This window comes from Macaca fascicularis, chromosome 17, assembly GCF_037993035.2.
Source record: "Macaca fascicularis isolate 582-1 chromosome 17, T2T-MFA8v1.1".
In the NCBI taxonomy this organism is placed as follows: domain Eukaryota; kingdom Metazoa; phylum Chordata; class Mammalia; order Primates; family Cercopithecidae; genus Macaca; species Macaca fascicularis.
In genome coordinates, this window is record NC_088391.1 from 12898999 (window position 1) to 12917731 (window position 18733).

The 18733-nt window shown below is 41.1% G+C and overlaps 1 protein-coding gene across 7 annotated transcripts in view; it reads right to left on the reverse strand.

Annotated features, from left to right (window-relative positions):
• The window catches only part of STARD13 (StAR related lipid transfer domain containing 13), a 557856-nt gene that overhangs the window by 84866 nt on the left and 454257 nt on the right, over window positions 1-18733 (reverse strand). Inside the window, exon 1 of one of the 7 annotated variants that reach the window (XM_005585615.5) lies at window positions 1938-2150. The exons of the other annotated variants lie outside the window; for them this stretch is intronic. Coding sequence (XP_005585672.3) covers window positions 1938-2082 — 145 coding nt within the window. The 5' untranslated portion in view covers window positions 2083-2150. Of the gene's footprint in view, window positions 1-1937; window positions 2151-18733 lie in introns of those variants that run through there. 7 annotated transcript variants of the gene reach the window in all.

The following is an 18733-nucleotide window of genomic DNA, read 5'->3' on the forward strand; positions in this document are numbered from 1 at the left end:
TCAGCTATGATTATTCTGGTTCTCGGGAGCAGAGGAAATATGTGTGATGTAACGGGATGAGTTTTGGGGGTCACTGAACTAGTCAGGCCTGCCTATAAGGCCTTTCTCTCTACTTTTAACTTCTCCCTCCTGAAGGTGTAGCCTGTTGGACACCTCCTCCAACAAACCTTTCCTGAACCTTTTGATACTTATAGCCACCTCCACTGTATGATCTCTGGCCATCTTGAATTCTTACTTGTCCTGTTAGATATAACTGTGACTGCTGTCTCTTTTAGAGTTATAGCGTGAGCTCAGTGAATCTGAAAACAGCAGGGACAGTTCTGTGGTGGTTGGGGTTGCTGTGGCTGTTGTTAAGAAGGAAGATACAAACAAGTTTGTATATGGGCATGGCTGCTGCTGCTGCTGATGGTTGATGGCCATTGTTGATTTTCAGAGAAAGAAAACTAGGCAGATCTAGGGGAAAGAAATAGATGTCCCTAGTGAAGAAAGTAAAGGTGGGAACAGATAAGGGGAAAGAGACAGTAAGTTGGAATTTTAAAAAATCTTTCAGCGAGGAAGGTGGCCATGGGGAGCTGGCTGAGTGTGAGTTTATGCGTCCCTGAGCAAGTCTCATTGCATCTCAAAGCCTCAGTTTCCTCATTGCAAAATGTGCACAACATTATATATACTCTTCAGAGTCATTGTAAGGATGTGAGAAACTCCAGAACAAGGAAGAGCATTTAGTTTACTGCTGAAATCCTGGTCTCTGTCACCGGGATTTGAACTTGATGTTATGTTCACATTTTGTTAAACAAAATGAATTATGTAATTTGACACAGAGCAGGCACTTAAAAATTGGAGCTATTATTATGAACCGAAATGAATACTTTTCACAATTTCCACTGATGAACCCAATGGCAGAAGAAAATAAACAGATACTTCCAATGGATTTATTTATTACCTCTTATATGTAGTTGGAATATAACATGCCCATACTTCTTTCAATGCAACGAAGTTTTCCTTCAAATTTGAGGAAAATCTATGCTCCAAGAAAATGCACTGTTCTGCAGCTTCTAAACACTCTTGACCATGCTGCCTTGTTGAAGAGGCTCAGGTATAAATTTAAAAGAGAAATCTCATTTTCAGAGAGATGATCTATTTATTTTCAACAACGGCCTCCATGCATGCCGGAAAATGTGGGGTTCAGGTAAATTCTGACTCCACTCTAGACATTTATGGTGAACCCAGGTATCAGCCCTTAAAGAACTGAGACACACACACACAGGCCACCAGTGGCTGATGTTGGCTAAGCTTAAGATCACAGGATGAAGGAAGAATCTCTGCTCAGCAACATAAAGTGCTTGAAAATAAAGACTTTCTTGACTATATTTCTATGAAATAGCAGGACATCTTTTGTTCTGAAGGCAATTTACGCATTTTTTAGGAGTGCTACCAACATCATGCAAAGATAACTTCAGAGACAAAACCCAAGTCTGATCACTCTCTCCTTTGCTTACAGTTCTCCATGGTTCTCAAATCTCTCCAAAGAAAAATCCAAATTTCTGAGGACACTATGAAATTCTTGAGCTCAGCATGGGTCCCTGACATATACTTCTGTGTCTCAACTGCCCACATCCCTGATAGTAGTTGGCAATGGAGCTAAACAACTCCTAAAACCGACCTTCCAACCGACTTAGTTTCCTAAAACCGACCTTCCAACTCCCATCCTCTGTTCCCTATAGGCATTTTTCCCTCTGTCTAGAATGACATTCTTCTGCTTTACGTGACTAGCCAATTCTTTTCCTCTCTGCCTCTCTGATTCCCAGCTCCAGTTCTATCTTCTCCGCCGTGTCCTTCCAGACCACCTGACCACTGCGACTGAGGCCATGCAAGGCTAAGTAAAAAGTTCACAAAGGTCTATCTTTTGTACCCACATGCCCTTCTGATCCAGCACTTACCCCGGCGCTGGAATTTCTGGTTCACTCTGCCTTTCTGTTTCCCACCACAGACAGTGTCTTTGCATTCTCCGCACCAGCACAGCACCAAGCACCACAAAGGAGCTTGGTTAACGTTTGCATGGAGAACTGAGGACGGTTCCAGCATGAGGTTCAAAGAAATTCAGAGCACGGAGCAGATGATAGTCCTCTCTCATGTTTCCGGTTGCTAACAGTGGAGAGGAACCTCACTGCTCCCCAGTGACCTGCGAAGCCTCAGCTGAGATTCCAAGCCTCCACACTTCCTTTCCTCATTGTTTTCATTCCCATTAAAAAGGAACACCAAGGATTTGTATCACAGTCTCAAAATAAAGTCCTAGAGAAAAGGATTCTGTTTGGAACAGAAAGAACCACACACTTTCTAATGAATCAAACCCCTAAAGAAGACTAAAATGTAAGGTGGGGTATGTTCCACTCATTCACATTCTCAACAGAGTCTTTTAGTAGTGAACAGAACTCCCCTCTTATAAAGAAACAGTGCGATTTATATCATAATTCCAGTGGTTAATCTTTTGCTTGAAATTTCCAAATCTTTCCTTAGATGCCCTTTAAGACCATAAATACAGTTTTAAAACATTCCACAGTTGACTAAAAGTAGCAAAGATGATGATTCTAAGAGACTTCCTTCCTTTTCCTTGGTACAAAAACGACCCTCATTGTATAATGCAGGTACTAAGGTTCGTGACCTCTTTTAAGCTTTTTGGTACTTCTTTTCTCTGTGGAGTGCAGTTTTTATTTACATCCTAAAGAGTATATCATTAATTACTCACTTCATTATCTCACTTATGTCCTAACACAATAATGAAATCAGCAAATTTAGAGTATTTGAGATTAATAGTCTCAAAACAGCAAAAAAAAAAAAAAAAAAAAAAAAAAACCACCTCCAGTTTACTAAATTCCAGGTTTTTAAATTCTCTTTGGTATAATGGCTTCTATTAGCACACTAGACACCACCAAACTACCCATTAAATCTGCCAGAAAGTCCCACGTTCCTAGGCATGCCAAGAAAATAGGTGGGAAGTAGTTCATAGCAATGTTCTTAAATGCTTGTGTAGGAGAGTGGAGGAGTATCACTAATGCTGATGTCATTGTCATCTCTGAAATTCCAGCCCTGATCACCCTCCCATCTGGGCTACTTTTCTAATCTGGAATTCTCTCTCCCTTCTTTCTCTCACTACCCACACACCTGACCCTCAGGGAGTCATTGAGTCACTGCTTGTCCTCTAACCTTGTGGCTTAACTTCCGTTTCTGTTTAAGAGCCTTGACCTGGGGGATGTGAAGAGAATGACAGAGGGAGAGGGCTGCTGCGAAGGCAGGGAAAGAGAGGGAAGGGTCCTGCTCTATCAGGGTCAGACAAGGAGTTGCTGAGAACTGCCCACTTCTGATTTTTTTGAGATAATCATTGCTGTCACAGTCGTGATCTGAGCTGTGCATTAGTTAATACTTGATTTACCTCCAGAATCTGCTTATGGACTTTCTACTGCTTATTTGCAACTTCAGAAAGAGTGGAGAGTGAAAGAAATAAAAAGCAAATTCATCAATCTTACATTTATGAAAAGTCTGATTGGGCAAACCTGAGACCTGTTCAAAAGAAAGGGCTTGGATGGGCATGCATTTTACTGAGACTTCTATCTTTATTTGTCACTAACCATTCATTAATTAAATGTAGTGCACGAGTCTTAGCTTTCCAGGTCAGTTTTTAATAAAAGGATATTTTAACTATGGTAAAAAAAAAATTAAATGAAGCATCATTTTTTAAAATTATTTATTTATTTATTTATTTAGTTAGTTAGTTTGTGAGATAGTCTTGATCTGTCACCCAGGCTGGAGTGCAGTGGCATGATCTCAGCTCAGTGTAACCTCCACCTCCCAGGTTCAAGTGATTCTTGTGCCTCAGCCTCTCAAGTCGCTGGGATTACAGGCGTGTGCCACCACACCCGGCTAATTTTTGTATTTTTTAGTAGAGATGGGGTTTCGCTATGTTGGCCAGCCTGGTCTCAAACTCCTGACTTCAAGTGATCTGTCCACCTCGGCCCTCCCAAAGTGCTGGGATTATAGACACGAGCCACCGCGCCCAACCTAAACGAAGCATCTTTAAGTAACGTTGTGGCAAAACCCAGCTGACTATGGGATAGACCTTTGAGTGGACTCTGATTCTAGCTTTCCTGGTTGTTGGGCCATGGGAAAGAGCACTGGCCAAAGGCAGGTGGGTGAATCTGCCATGTGACCTGCCACCAGCTCTCCTCTAGCCACAGCAGATGTTCCAGTGCCCAGGTGACCTAGAAGCTTCATGTGGAGGTGACGGAACTTCAGTAGGCCTGGAAGTGAAGCAGTACTTCTGCCCCCAATGTGAGTAGGAAACAAACTTTTAGTTGGTTACCATGATAAACACTTTAGGGACAGGAACCTCAGCCTTCTTTAACCCCCAATGGCCACATATGCCTGGAAAAGAGTAGGTGTACGGCCAATATTTATGGGAATAGTGAATATTGAATGAGGCATACAAAAAAGAAATGAACACAGAGAGTTAATTCTGAGAAAAATTTCTGATTATGATCTGCTGCTACACATACACACCCACCCACACACACATATTCAACTTCACTCTAAATATCACTCACAAACTCTTTTGTCCTTTATGTCCATTTTTTGTTTTCATGGAAACCATCCAACTTTCAATACCACACTAAGATAGTGAAACAGCTTCTTTTGAAAAGGATTCCATTTTCTCCCTGAAATAACTATTTCAATTGACTGAATAGGTTTGTTTCACTGCTCGTCACTTTTAGAAAAGCAAATGCATTTAAAAAGCAGTTTGGGGTGATCTGGTCTTTAATGGCAGATCCTCTGAGCAGGTACTGACCAGGTGGGGACAATTTTCTGGCTCTGTGCTTTCTTCATAAAGAATCTGCCAGATTAGTTGATGAAAATGACAAATGAAAAGACACTTTGCCTTAGTAACAAAACCCACGGAATCCTTAGAATTTTGTAACTATTTTCTGGCTAACTTTGCTTTCTAGGCTTAAGCTGTGAAGTGACGTTTGGTGTTTCCTTTTTAAACTAATTGTTATTGTTTATTAGGGCAGACACTTAGTGTCTGTCAGGTATAAGTCAATGACTCTCATGCCTTGTATTTATGCTTTTCCTTTGTCATTTAGAAATGTTTTATTTTATTTCTTTTAATTGCTTAAAAGTAATATCATGAATAGCTTGATGCTTCACATAAAGCCATAAGGAAGAACTACAAAGATTTTTTTAATTACTTTAGTATTTTTTGAGAGGTGATAGAAAGGATGTTTATAATTTGGTTGGAATCTCCAAAGCGGCTGTATCTTTTAAAACTAGTATTTAATGGCTAGATATAACCAACTTCTAGTTATAAGAAAAAAGGAAAGGAGGAAATGAGAATGGCAGGAAGGAGGTCAGGAAAAAAGCAGGAGGGCAGGAAGAGAGAAAAGGAGGAAGGAGGGAAAGCAGGAGGAAAGGGAAGGGACTCTATGGTATGTCATCCTTTCAAAGTTCCTAAACAAATCCAGTCCTTCTGATGGCACTTTCATAGTCTAGCAGGAGCACTTCCGGACACTTCTAGCTGGTCATCCTGCTGCTGTATGTGAACCTCCCTTCCACAAAGAGGGAACCTGTTTGTGTGCCCTTCCTGTTCTATATGGGGGCCCTTGTTGTGGGACAGAGCCCAGTTCACAGCTATTTCTCTAATCAGAAACTTCAACACCTTTCTCAAGTTCATCTAAGTACAGTTTCCTGCTTGGCTCAGTTACTCTCCCATGTACAAAATGGTCCTCTATCCCCTGTCCTCCCCGTGTTCGTCCTCGCCTGGGTGATCCCAGTTTCTAGCAGGAGTTCAGCAGAAGTCACTGACTGAAATGTACCACCTGAAACAGCATCTTCCTTTCAACCGCAGCCCACCCTAAGCCATTTTATATACTATTGTAAAAATGATGATCCCAAACTTAACTCTAGATTTATGTGATTTTAAAATTTAGCTTCCTGATCCCCTTTGGGACAAAACAACCTTCTCATTACACTAGATACCCTAAAATCACCCAGGAAGTTCACATTAATTGATGACTAAATATTTGGCTAAAGGTCTATCATGGCTAGTGAATACCAATTTGGGCTTTATTTTATCCTAAATCTGGTTTAGTTAAAAACGTTTTAAGGACAGGCCGGGTGTGATGGCTCACGCCTGTAATCCCAGCACTTTGGAAGGCCAGTGAGACAGGGATCACTGGAGCCCAGGAGTTCAAGACCAGCCTGGGCAACACAATGAAACTCTGTCTCTACCAAAAAAAAAAAAGAAAAAAATTTAGCCCGGATGTGGCTTTAGTTACTCGGGAGGCTGAAGTGGGAGGATTGTTTGAGCCTGGGAGGTAGAAGATGCAGTAAGCTATGATCCCATCACTGTACTCCAGCCAGGGTCACAGAGCAAGACCCTGTCTCAAAAAAAATAATAAAATATATTTTAAGGATTTACTGAGACAGTCATGAAAACAAAACCCCAAGGGTTTTTAAGCATGTCGTTCTTAGCACCACCACCACGAGAGATGAAAAATAAATGATATACTATTGGAATACTGCACCCATTTCTTTTTCTTTTCCTTTTTTTCTTTCTTTCTTTCTTTTTTTTTTTTTTTTTGAGACCAAATCTCACTCTATTACCCAGGCTGGAGTGCAATGGCACAATCTTGGCTCACTGCAACCTCTGCCTCCCGGGTTCAAGCGATTCTCCTGCCTCAGCCTCCTGAGTAGCTGGGATGACAGGCACACACCACCACACCTGGCTAATTTTTGTATTTTAGTAGAGATGGAGTTTCATCATGTTGGCTAGGCTGGTCTCGAACTCCTGACCTTGTGATCCGCCGGCCTCGGCCTCCCAAAGTGCTGGGATTACAGGTGTAAGCCATGGTGCCCAGCCACTACACCCGTTTATTAAAGTACTCAATATAAATTACACAGTCTTAAAAATACCAGCATTCAAAAAAACCCCAAAATATCAGCATTCAAAAACATAAAAACAAAATACCAAGTATTACTACAATGCCTCATTATACTTGTTTCCAAAAAGGTGTTGGGATTTTGTAAACAATTCACAAGGTATGTTCATTTTAATAAGTTACGACATAAACAATTACTAAAGTAAGGTCATGTCAAAAACTATACACACGCTTTTCAGCTTTTTAAGTGTATTTTTCTTTGGGCAGCTTTTATGATCGGCCCACTATGGATTATTAGATGGTAAGTTAAGTAACTTCTGAATGCTTTTTATTTAATTTAAAAAAATCGATTTAATACTTGGTTGGTCACAGCCCCTACCTATTGTTATTACCGAAAGGTTTATTAACAATGTGGCTAGTTAGTTGTATAACCTTGGGCACAAAACTTTACCCTATCTGATTTTAATTTTCTCACCAGTAAAATGAGGGCTCTTTTAGAGTCTGGTAATGCTTTTAATGCTCTACAATCCTGTGATTTCTAAGATGAAACGTTGTGTTGAAGTCAGCGACATTAATGTCTCTTCGGAACAATGTCATAGGACTCCAGAGAAGGTCAACCACACACCAATGTCCTGGCTATGTGATTATAGACAAAAGCCACATCCATGCTAACTGAATCCAAACAAATCCACATGAACATTGTAGGAAAGTTCAGATTGCCCTCACACTTTGTTGCTAGGAAAGCATGGTGGATGAGCTCTAGTCCGAATGGTTTATAAATTTCATACTGTGGTCTCTGACACAGTTAGCTAAACATCTAAGACCACAGCCTCAGCAATGTCTTTGTCCCTGACATCAGCCTCAACGGATTATTCATTTTCAATTTTATTCTTAAATGTAACGTGGTGATTTCTCCCTGTTTTGTAATCCAATTCTAATAAAAATGAGAAGGCAGGCAGGATTCTGATACTGGGAGATAAATAAAGCTGCATTTTGCAAGGCAGTCAGTTATTGTAAGACAGTTATTAAAATGGCTGGAGAAATGGCTTCAGACTGCAGTCAGCCTCAAATCAGCCAGGCAATCTGGCCCTTGGTGCACATGGCCTTGGATAGCTTTCTCTGAAATCAGGTTACAGGAGTCTGTGAGCTGGAGTCTGTTTTTCGACAGTTCCCACAGCACTTGACCCGGTGTTAGGCACACAGTGGCATGGTAAAACTTGTTGGCAACTCATGAAATAGCTACTACTGAAAAGACAAAAAAAAAAAAAAAAATTTCTAGAGCTTTTTGCATTTTATAGTTTGGAGATAAACACTGGCTCTAATTGCAGTACTTACTAAACAGGGAATATGCTACTTAGAAGCTAAAACAGTACATCGACAATTTTCCTTCTTTTATTCCTTAATTAGTTAATCACAATCATCCACAGTTGTTATTGGAATTTGTTGAATTTGTGGAATTTGTGAGAATGTTGCAGGTTTTTAAATGCATATTCAGGAGTATTTGCCCTGATATAAGTTGTATGAGGAAAGTTTATAGGACCCATGAAAGCCATTCAATCCTTTTTCTAATTCTCATAGGCATATGCCATTCAAATATTCTGCTTAAAGGTATCTGCATTGTTATTGTTGATATTAGGTGTCAGGTGTGATGCTAAATGCTTTATGTGCAACGGCTCACTTGATCCTCACAAGAGCTTTTAAAAAGGTATTACCATTCCCAGTGGGGCACAGTGGCTCATGCCTGTAATCTCAGCACTTTGGGAGGCTGAGGTGGGCGGATCACCTGAGGTTGGGAGTTCAAGACCAGCCTGACTAAAATGGAGAAACCCCATCTCTACTAAAACTACAAAATTAGCTGGGTGTGGTGGCGCATGCCTGTCATCCCAGCTGCTTGGGAGGCTGAGGCAGGACAATCGCTTGAACCCAGGAGGCGGAGGTTGCAGTGAGCCAAGATTGTACCATTGAACTCCAGCCTGGGGGACAAGAGTGAAACTCTGTCTCAAAAAAAAAAAAAAAAAAAAAAAAAAGGTTTTACCATTCCCATCTTATGGAGGAAGAAACTAGGATCAGGGAGGTTCAATGAGGTGCCCAAGGTCACAGATGGGATGCTGTAACTCAAACCACGCCTTTTGCTCCAATTCTAGCCCCCATTCATAACTAAATGGGAATGAGGGGATAAGAAAATGGCAAAGCTTTTAAAACATCTTTTTAAAAGAAGGAGGGTATAAATCATAAACAAAAATGCAACTGAGGAAAGGACAAACAATTCCTCACATAATTTCTTCATTTATTTATTCATACTTTAATCAGCCACTAAACACACATGTTCACCACTGCACCATGTAGTATGAGGATAAAAAAGGAGCTCATCCATACAGCGGGGCTTAATGAAAATGAAAATTGTTAATGATTAGAAGGAGAAGGAAAAGTTGAACCATCAAACATCTTGACTCCTTGCAGAAGGTTCTAGGTGGGAACACTATTTCCAGTCAGAATGGTCTTTAAGAGCTTTTTAAGAGGTGAGAAACAGTAACAATGACAACATGACATAATGGTTTGTTGTTGGACAAACACCCAGACAGAGCACAGCTCGAGGCTCTTCACTGTATTATCTCTCACCCTCATGACACTCAGGGAGACATTACCGTTGCCATTTTGGAGATGAGCAACTGGACGCTTAGAACAAAACCAGCGACAAAACAGTCGGAAGGCGTGAACGCAACCAGCGACAGTGTCAGGATTCAAATCCAGACACAGAGAAGCCCAGTGCCTCCCACCTTTCCTCAAAGCCATGCTGCTCAGAGCTGCCTTGCTATAGTGTTTTTGTTGGCTGTGACATGGTATTTGCAGCAGGAAAACAAAACAAAACAAAAAAGATCTTAACTTGGAGGACAGGAGAAAGTGTAGAGATCAGTAAAATAAATGAGGAGGTGTATCCAGTCATCCGTACTATGAATTGAATTTAGCTCTCTATCAGCTAAGCGGCACACGGCTCCATGGTGATTATCAAGGCAGTCAGGATTTCAAGTGGCGCTGATAACTAAGTGTAATAGGATTATGCATTTTTTTTCTTTTAGAGCTGAAGCAAAAGAAGAAAAGGCCCTTTAAGCTGAGGTGTTCACGTTGTTTTTTTCCTGTTACAAACTAGTCTAGAATGATCCCAGAGACCTCAAGGAGTGTTAGAGCTTATTTCACTTACATAGGGAAAAAGAAAGACAGAGTATTTGCTAGGTAGATGCATACTCTTCTAGCCCTTCTTGCCTCAATCTGGACTTAGATTCAATGGACTAAACTTAGCAGAAAAGTCACGCGGAGAAGGCAATGAACACAGCCCATGCCTAATACCACATTTTCATTTGATGATATTTGAACCATAAATATACTTCACTTCAAAAACACCTTTAAAACTGTGTATTAAATGAATTTTGGTAAATAATTTAAGGAGAGATGATTAATATTCATTAGGAAACATTGTGCTATGAAATTCAGTTTACTAAGGGGACTAATGTTTTCATTAAAAAAGTTTTGACTGAATCTTAAAAAAAAAATCCCTGATTTACATATGTTGTAAATGTAGATTCTTTCATGGTAAGAATATTTTAAAAAGGTTAATCAGCATTTGTTTTTGACTTAAAAGTAAGTTTATACTTAAACATCATATTTTAAGGTATTTAGCACAGAATGAAATTGCTTTAATATAAACTAGATATAATTTGTCATGTTTTTTAATAGAAAACTTTTCAATGCTATAATGCTTTGCTTGTATTTGGCAGAATATAAAACAAATTCAAAATAGTGAAGAATTAAGACGAAAAGAAACATGATTCTCAACCCTCAGATATGGGCTTCTTTGGAGAAAGTGAAAATGGATTTTTAAAAAATCAGAAATGAACAACTCACTGTTTTATTGAAAGGAGATTATATATGCTGTTAGTCATTTTTTAAAATGACCACAGCTACCATAGAGATTTTGATTTACATTTTCCTGGGGCTGCAGCCCCCTCTTGTATAAACATATACACATACCAATATGTTATGTGAACAGCAATCTTCCAGTGACTTCAAGTAAAAACTTGTTTTTGTAAAAGAACTCATATTTTCCCATGCTACTTCACTTCTTGTGCAAGAACTTTTATGAGGTTCTAGTGAACTGTGTTTTATTTATTTTCCTTTGTTTTTTCCCTCTTACTGGAAGAAAACATTATCTGGATGTAATCATGTTCAATGAGAATACATTCTGACTCAGGAGATGATTTAAATCAATGACCAACAATTAAAATGCCTAATCTGCCACTATTTTGGATATGGCAATTTAATTTGACTAGGTCAACACATTCATTTATTTTAATGCAATATATTCCTTCCCCCACAGGAAGGAACGCTATTTCAGTAATCCCCTGTTATTGACATCTTTGCAGATTTAGCCACTCTGTCTGTAACTCAACGGACTAAAGTTGAAGTTTTGTAGCGGGAAAAATACAAAGTGAACATCTCTAGCCTACTTCATCAAAGTCCCCGGGGACCACATTTTTCTCTCAGGAGAGTATCCTGTAATTCACTGAATCATTGCTTGTGTTCTCACTATCAGTAAGCCTGTGTGGTGTTCCAGCCACCTGGAGCTGACGAATATTTTTCTATGTGAAGGATACCATAGCAACCAGATTTGCCGCATGGACAGAAAGCAGTCATAACGATGCTGCAATTTTAGCCAGGAAGCCGACACGTAGCACCCACGACAGTATTATCGTAAAGCGTGTCTTGAGATCTGAAAATTCATTATTTTCCAGGACTTAGTTCTTTAGACACGAGAACGGAAATTACCCCAAGCCCTAAGAGAAGGAAGGCAGTAGTTAAGATGGAAAAGATCATATGTTTCAAATCTGTCTCTCTTTCTTACAAGCAATGCCAACCTGGACAAGTTAATAAACCCTCTGAGCCTCAGTTTTTTCATCTGTAAAATGGAGACAATCATTCTCCCTCAAAGGGTGGCTGTGAGGATGAAATGAGGTGATCTGAACTGTGGTTGGCAGATGGGACACACATAACAACTAAAAGCTTTCTCCATTTGTTTAAGAAGGGAGGTAATAGACACTTAGAGGACACAAGAACAATGGTCTCCAAAATAGGGTTCAGATGATTAGATGAGAAATGTTATCTGTGTTTAAAATATTGAATTAAAATATTCTAAAATATTTTTGAAGAATTAGGCTGGGCATGATGGCTCACGCCTGTAATCCCAGCACTTTGGGAGGCTGAGGTGGGTGGATCACTTGAGGTCAGGAGTTCAAGAGCAGCCTGGCCAACATGGCGAAACCCCAACTCTACTAAGACAACAAAAATTAGCCGGGTGTGGTGACGCATGCCTGTAATCCCAGCTACTCAGGAGGCTGAGGCACAAGAATCCCTGAAACCTGGGAGACAAAGTGAGCTGAGGTTGTGCCACCACTCTCCAGCCCGGGCAATGAAGCGAGACTCCATCTCAAAAATCATAATAAATAAATAAATAAATAAAAACAAAATAAATATTTTTAAAGAAATAAATTGTCATGACAGTATGGAATGTCAGGATATGATAGGAGGTGCCCTCACTGGAGCTGCCAGTCTGCTGGTGGTTTCTGGGAGGGAGGATGGAGATTATACAGTAGAGAAGATTGACCCCAGCAATCTTACCTCCACGCTTCCTTTCAGTACTGCCCTACATCATGATGTGCAGCAGTCGACATGGACTCGATTGACAGACCATTGACAGACTATGACAGACTATGAGCTACACTGCTTATCTTTAGCCAAACTAATCCCCACAAAATGGAGAGGTAACTTAAAAAGATTCTTGCAGAGGAACCACAAAGAGAAAATATTAATTACCAGCAATGAGTAGCCAGCAAGAAAGAGACGAAGCTGAAATTTCCCTACTCCTATTACTGGCCCTGTTAACAGTCACATCTACAAGGCAACAATGATGAACATAGATTTAGACCAGACAAGAAGCCAACTGAACTAGTGTAAAATTGTCTGGAAGACAATTTGAAATAGAGATTTACATAATTATTAATGTTGGCCTTTATGACTTCAGATATTAATGATAGTAGAACTGCCTATAACTTATAAAATACATAAAGATATATTGGGAGTACTGCTCAAGATTTTGCTACTGATATGAGTGTATATTCAAAAAAGGCTGGGGTCACTGTGCTGGGGAAATGAATACAGAGTAGCCACACTGCCTGCTTCCCAGCCTTTTTCACACATGGCATACATGTTGTGTTTGTACTGCATGCTGGGATAAGCTACTAGGCTACGGGAAGCCCAAGCCTTTGGTCGCCCCAGGTCCTGCTCAGCCAGCCCAAGATTGAGGAGGTCAATATTTTCAGCACACCTATTACCAATTCAGAGCACACTCATCCCACGTGAGGTACCCTGTAAGCACACAGGTTGAAAACTCAGTTCTACAGACAGATTTAGGTGGGGTTAATTATTGAAGAATAGAGCTGTTGGTGCTGAGTTATCTCTATAGACAAAGGAAGAGAGTTGTGTGTGTGTGTGTGTGTGTGTGTGTGTGTGTGTATGTTTTTAATGGACCTTTTAAGAGTCAGCCCAATAAAACTTGTTTGTATCACAAGTGGGTTTATTGTCAGAGTTAAATATTTATGCTATCTCATTCTCTCAGACCTGATGAAAGAACAAACTTTATATATTTGTAAATATTCTCTTTCCTCTCCATCAGCGAGCCGATTCGACTTCGGTCCGCCTAGCATTCGACACAATGCTGCTGCTGACGCAGTAAGTGCTAATGTATGCTTGCCTGACGGATCAGCAAGCCACGATACAGCTGACACCCTGCTCATCAGTCCTTATATTTGTATCTAGTTAGATCCTTTTCCTGTTCCTCCCAGGAGCTAATCCAAAACGTTGCCACTGAATTCCAATCCCCAGCCCTAATCCCTGGCTGTTGACTCTTAGCTGACTTCCCCTCTTCCTTGATGAGGTCACCAAGACCATCTTACAAAAGCTGTTTCAGGCCGGGTGCGATGGCTCACGCCTGTAATCCCAGCACTTTGGGAGGTCGAGGTGGGCGGATCATGAGGTCAGGAGATCAAGACCTTCTAATATGGTGAAACCCTGTCTCTACTAAAAATACAAAAAAATTAGCCGGGCATGGTGGCACATGCCTGTAGTCCCAGCTACTTGGCAGGCTGAGGCAGGAGAATCCCTTGAACCCAGGAGGTGTAGGTTGTAGTGAGCTGAGATCACGCCACTGCACTCCAGCCTGGGCGACAGAGTGAGACTCCATCTCAAAACACAAAACAGAAGAAAAGCTGTTTCAACACCAAATATGTCAACCTAAGCCATCCAGGAAAAAAACCTAAGTCGTCTCTGACTTGTTCTTTATTAACCAAGCCCACAGTCACTAAGGGTGCTTCGTTTCTCTTCTTTTCCCTCTTCTGCCCACACCGCCTAACTTACCAGTCAACCTGTGAGCATCCCAGGCTCACCCAGCATCAGAGCCCTGGCCCTACCCATCTTTCTCCTCTGCTTGACACAGGCTTACTCCAGACATTTAGAGACCCTGCCTGAAGCCTCCTTCCTTCACGTCTTCCCTCAAGTTCCTTCTCCAAGAGGCCTTCCTTAATGACCTTGAATATATATTGCAAAATGTACAGAAATTAACCCTTCTCCTGCACCTCCACACCCCCTTTCCCTATTTTATTCCTTCTCTTTATCAGTTATCACTAAAATAAACATAGTCCATTTATTTATGCTATTCACTCTCTGTCTTCCCCACTAGAGCATAAGCTCCAAGAGTCAGGAAACTTTGTTTTCCTGTTTTGCTCATTCCTCTGTCTAGTCTAAAACCGGGCCTAGCACACAGTAGATGTCTAATGAATGTAGACTTAATAAATGGAGAGTTGGTTTACTGCAATGGACTTATAAATGGTGCTACTGCATCTTCTCTGATGCACTTTCTACCAAAATATTCATCCTAAATTACAAGTCGAAAATCGCCACCCGATTCCTCAAGGATCTAGAACTAGATGTACCATACGACCCAGCCATCCCATTACTGGGTATATACCCAAAGGATTATAAATTATGCTGCCATAAAGACACATGCACACGTATGTTTATTGCAGCACTATTCACAATAGCAAAGACTTGGAATCAACCCAAATGTCCATCAGTGACAGATTGGATTAAGAAAATGTGGCACATATACACCATGGAATACTATGCAGCCATTAAAAAGGATGAGTTTGCGTCCTTTGTAGGGACATGGATGCAGCTGGAAACCATCATTCTTAGCAAACTATCACAAGAACAGAAAACCAAACACCGCATGTTCTCACTCATAGGTGGGAACTGAACAATGAGATCACTTGGACTCAGGAAGGGGAACATCACACACCGGGGCCTATCATGGGGAGAGGGGAGGGGGGAGGGATTGCATTGGGAGTTATACCTGATGTAAATGATGAGTTGATGGGTGCAGCACACCAACATGGCACAAGTATACATATGTAACAAACCTGCACGTTATGCACATGTACCCTACAACTTAAAGTGTAATAATAATAAATAAATTAAAAAAAAAAAAAAGAAAATCGCCACCTTCCTCATAATTTGTCAGTAACTACATGTGATTTATTAAATAGCCTCTAAGACCCTTAAAAACTTCTAGCCCCCGTCTCCCTTTCCAGTCGCGTTTCCCAGTGCAGAAGATCTCTCCATCCATCCCTAAGGTATAGTCACGCTGAGGAACCCATTGAACACTTTAAAGTCTTTGTGTTTTCAAACATACGTCCTTTGATCTTGAGCATGTTTCCTACTTTACCTTCTAGTGAAATCTGTTGATGTTTCCAGGCCACGCTTCGTATCACGCATGAAGCTTTTCCATTCTTCGAATTGGATTTAAATATGTGCTCCGTAGTACATGGCCTTAAGCCTCTGGTTACAAAAAAAAAAAATCATCCTTCCTTGAATTGTGTTCATATCTGTCCCCAAGACACGACTCTAATATTCTTGAGAAGACATTATAGGCCTGTCTCCTTTTCATAGTTCCTTACACATAGTAGTTGCTCAATAAATGTTGGTTGACATTAAGTATACAGTGTGACTAGCTGTGCATTTTGGAGGAGGAGAATTGTAGAGAGATAAGCATTTAGGTCCTTTGTAGAAATAATACACCAACACCAAAGTGTGTGTCAGCACAACTGAAAAGAAACATAAAGCTCTAGTTTAAGCCAGCATGAAGCAGAAGACTTTATAAGAAACTCTAAAGATAAAGATAACTTCTTCTGCTCTGCTGGAATGCCTGGCACAGAGAGCTCACTTATTTTGGAGCTTGATCCTCAGCTAAAAATAAACAGCTTTTATTGAATCTGAGTTCCCGATATTGTTGTTTAACTATTTTGTGGTTTCATTCAGGTACTTGCAAGGCCGAAAGAACACTAATCAGGATACCTCAGTGTTACATAAGGGTTCTTTTCATGGAGTAATTTACGGTTAGTTTAAGAAATTGTATCTCATCTGCTTGCTGGGTTTCTCCTCCTTAGGCATGTCTCATAATGTATATATGGCCAGTCATCGGCTGGGCCCAGTACCAATGGCCCAGGATGCAGGATAATAAGCACGTGTGGGAAGAACAGCGGTTCTCAGGAGACTGTTTTAAATCACTGTTTTCTTCTGGGGAGTAGAGAACCAATAATTCCAAGAAGCTTTTATGGCGTAATCTTTGCTGAGGCAGTAGAGCATGTTTGAAATCGGGGCCCACGAGCAACAAATTCAGACAGGATCCTCTTGCCCTTTGCTGAGTGCAGAATAAACAGGTCTCTGGAGAGGCCCCGCAGAGGCTGAAGGTAACCGTACACACCCCTTTCTAGCCCTGTGGTCTGCTGAGAGAGCTCATGCCCTTCCCTGCCATCCCCCAGGAGCTCCTGGGGCTGGAGGATAATGAAGCTTTCTTCAGCCAGCAGCTTGCTCTCTCATTCACCTGTAGGTCCCCTAACCAGCCTGGCTCAGCTCAAGCTCAGGTAAACGACCTATTCATCCCTGTGCCACCCACCATCTGTATGTGGAAGCCCTTGGCAAGGCGGGAGCCACCGTGCCAGCCCCGTGAAGGCTGCTTCAGTCTTCCAAAGCGTCACCAGCAACGAGACCACTTCAAGGTGCTCTCCTGGTCACTGACACTTAAGTTCCCTGTAGTGAATTTCTCAGGACTCCACTTTCGCCTGCTCCCTCTACCCCTAACCTGCCGCCACTGACATTGCATGTGTGCTTGGCTGTTGCCCTACTGGGGGACTTACCTGTATATGTATTACTGTGTTTCTACTCACTTTGGAAGTTGGCGCTCCTTCACCTTTTAAACAGTGAACTCTCTGAAGCAGAGGACTTGCACCCACTTACTCAGTTGTTGCACATGGAACACAACCAAACAGGACCATTTAGAAACACGCTTAAAGAAGCAATGTGCTTCTCTGCACTTTGGGGATGAGATGGAAATGTTCCTACCCACTAGCGATCCTTAGCTCTGACCCCTGTACTGAGAGCTTCAGGGGGGGCCGCTATTAGTGGGGATGCACTTTAAGTATTAGTCCAAGAACTGGAAACAGAAACCCTCCCACACTGAGCCCAGACATGGTGATGGACGGTGTATCTCAGCGGCATGGCCCCATCAAATCCCGTGTTCCATTGACTACACGAACCCATTTTGGTCAGTGATTATTTCTGGTACTCCTGTGGTTTATCCCGATATAACACGCAGAAACTACTATGATAACATGGTTTTACCTCTGCCAGTTATTCCATGTAAAAAGAGATTAAATGAGAGATTACCAAAAAACTTCCGAATTCACATACTTTTCTTCATAGTCTTTGAACAAATAGACTCAAGTTTTCTTTTTAACTTATTTTTTTTTTTTTTTTTTTTTTTTGAGACGGAGTCTCGCTCTGTGGCACAGGCTGGAGTGCAGTGGCGCGATCTCAGCTCACTGCAAACTCCGCCTCCTCCTGGGTTCACGCCATTCTCCTGCCTCAGCCTCCCACGTAGCTGGGACTACAGGCGCCCACAACCACGCTCGGCTAAATTTTTTGTATTTTTAGTAGAGACGGGGTTTCACCGTGTTAGCCAGGATGGTCTCGATCTCCTGACCTCGTGATCTGCCCACCTCGGCCTCCCAAAGTGCTGGGATTACAGGCATGAGCTACCACTCTCAGCCTTTTTTTAACTGTTTTAAACCTCAGCTCAAGAGCAAAGTTAAACCAGTTTGAATCTCCAGCTCTCCATGCAGTCAATTTTTGAATGAAAATGGTTGAAGCAGGCCTTCTAGGCCCCTTCTGATGCTCAGATTATTCTGTCAAAGAATTTTCAAATTCTGACCTCAAAGGTTACCTTATTTTCAACATTTTTCTAAATTTAAAGAGAAGGGAGAGTAGTAAAATTGGAAGCATGGTAACAAGTTGCTCAACTTGATTGTTCCAAGTATATCCTTGATTCTGTGTAAAGAACCTAAAAACGGAGGCCTTATGGTCAACATAATTAGTACATAATCTGTCAAGCAACCTTTGGATTCTTAAGAATTTTAATTTGATTATAAAAGTAATACTGGTCACTTATTTGCCATTTTTCATATTATTTATAAATAATATCATGCTGAACATCTTTGTTCGGAAAGCTTTGTCTACATTTTTATGAAACCATTTCGTTAGGATAATTTCCTAGGAGAATTATTGGATCAGAGGATCTTGACAAATGCTGCCAAACTGCCTTTCAAAAAGATGGTCAGATTTTCTTTTTAAAACACTGCTAGTCA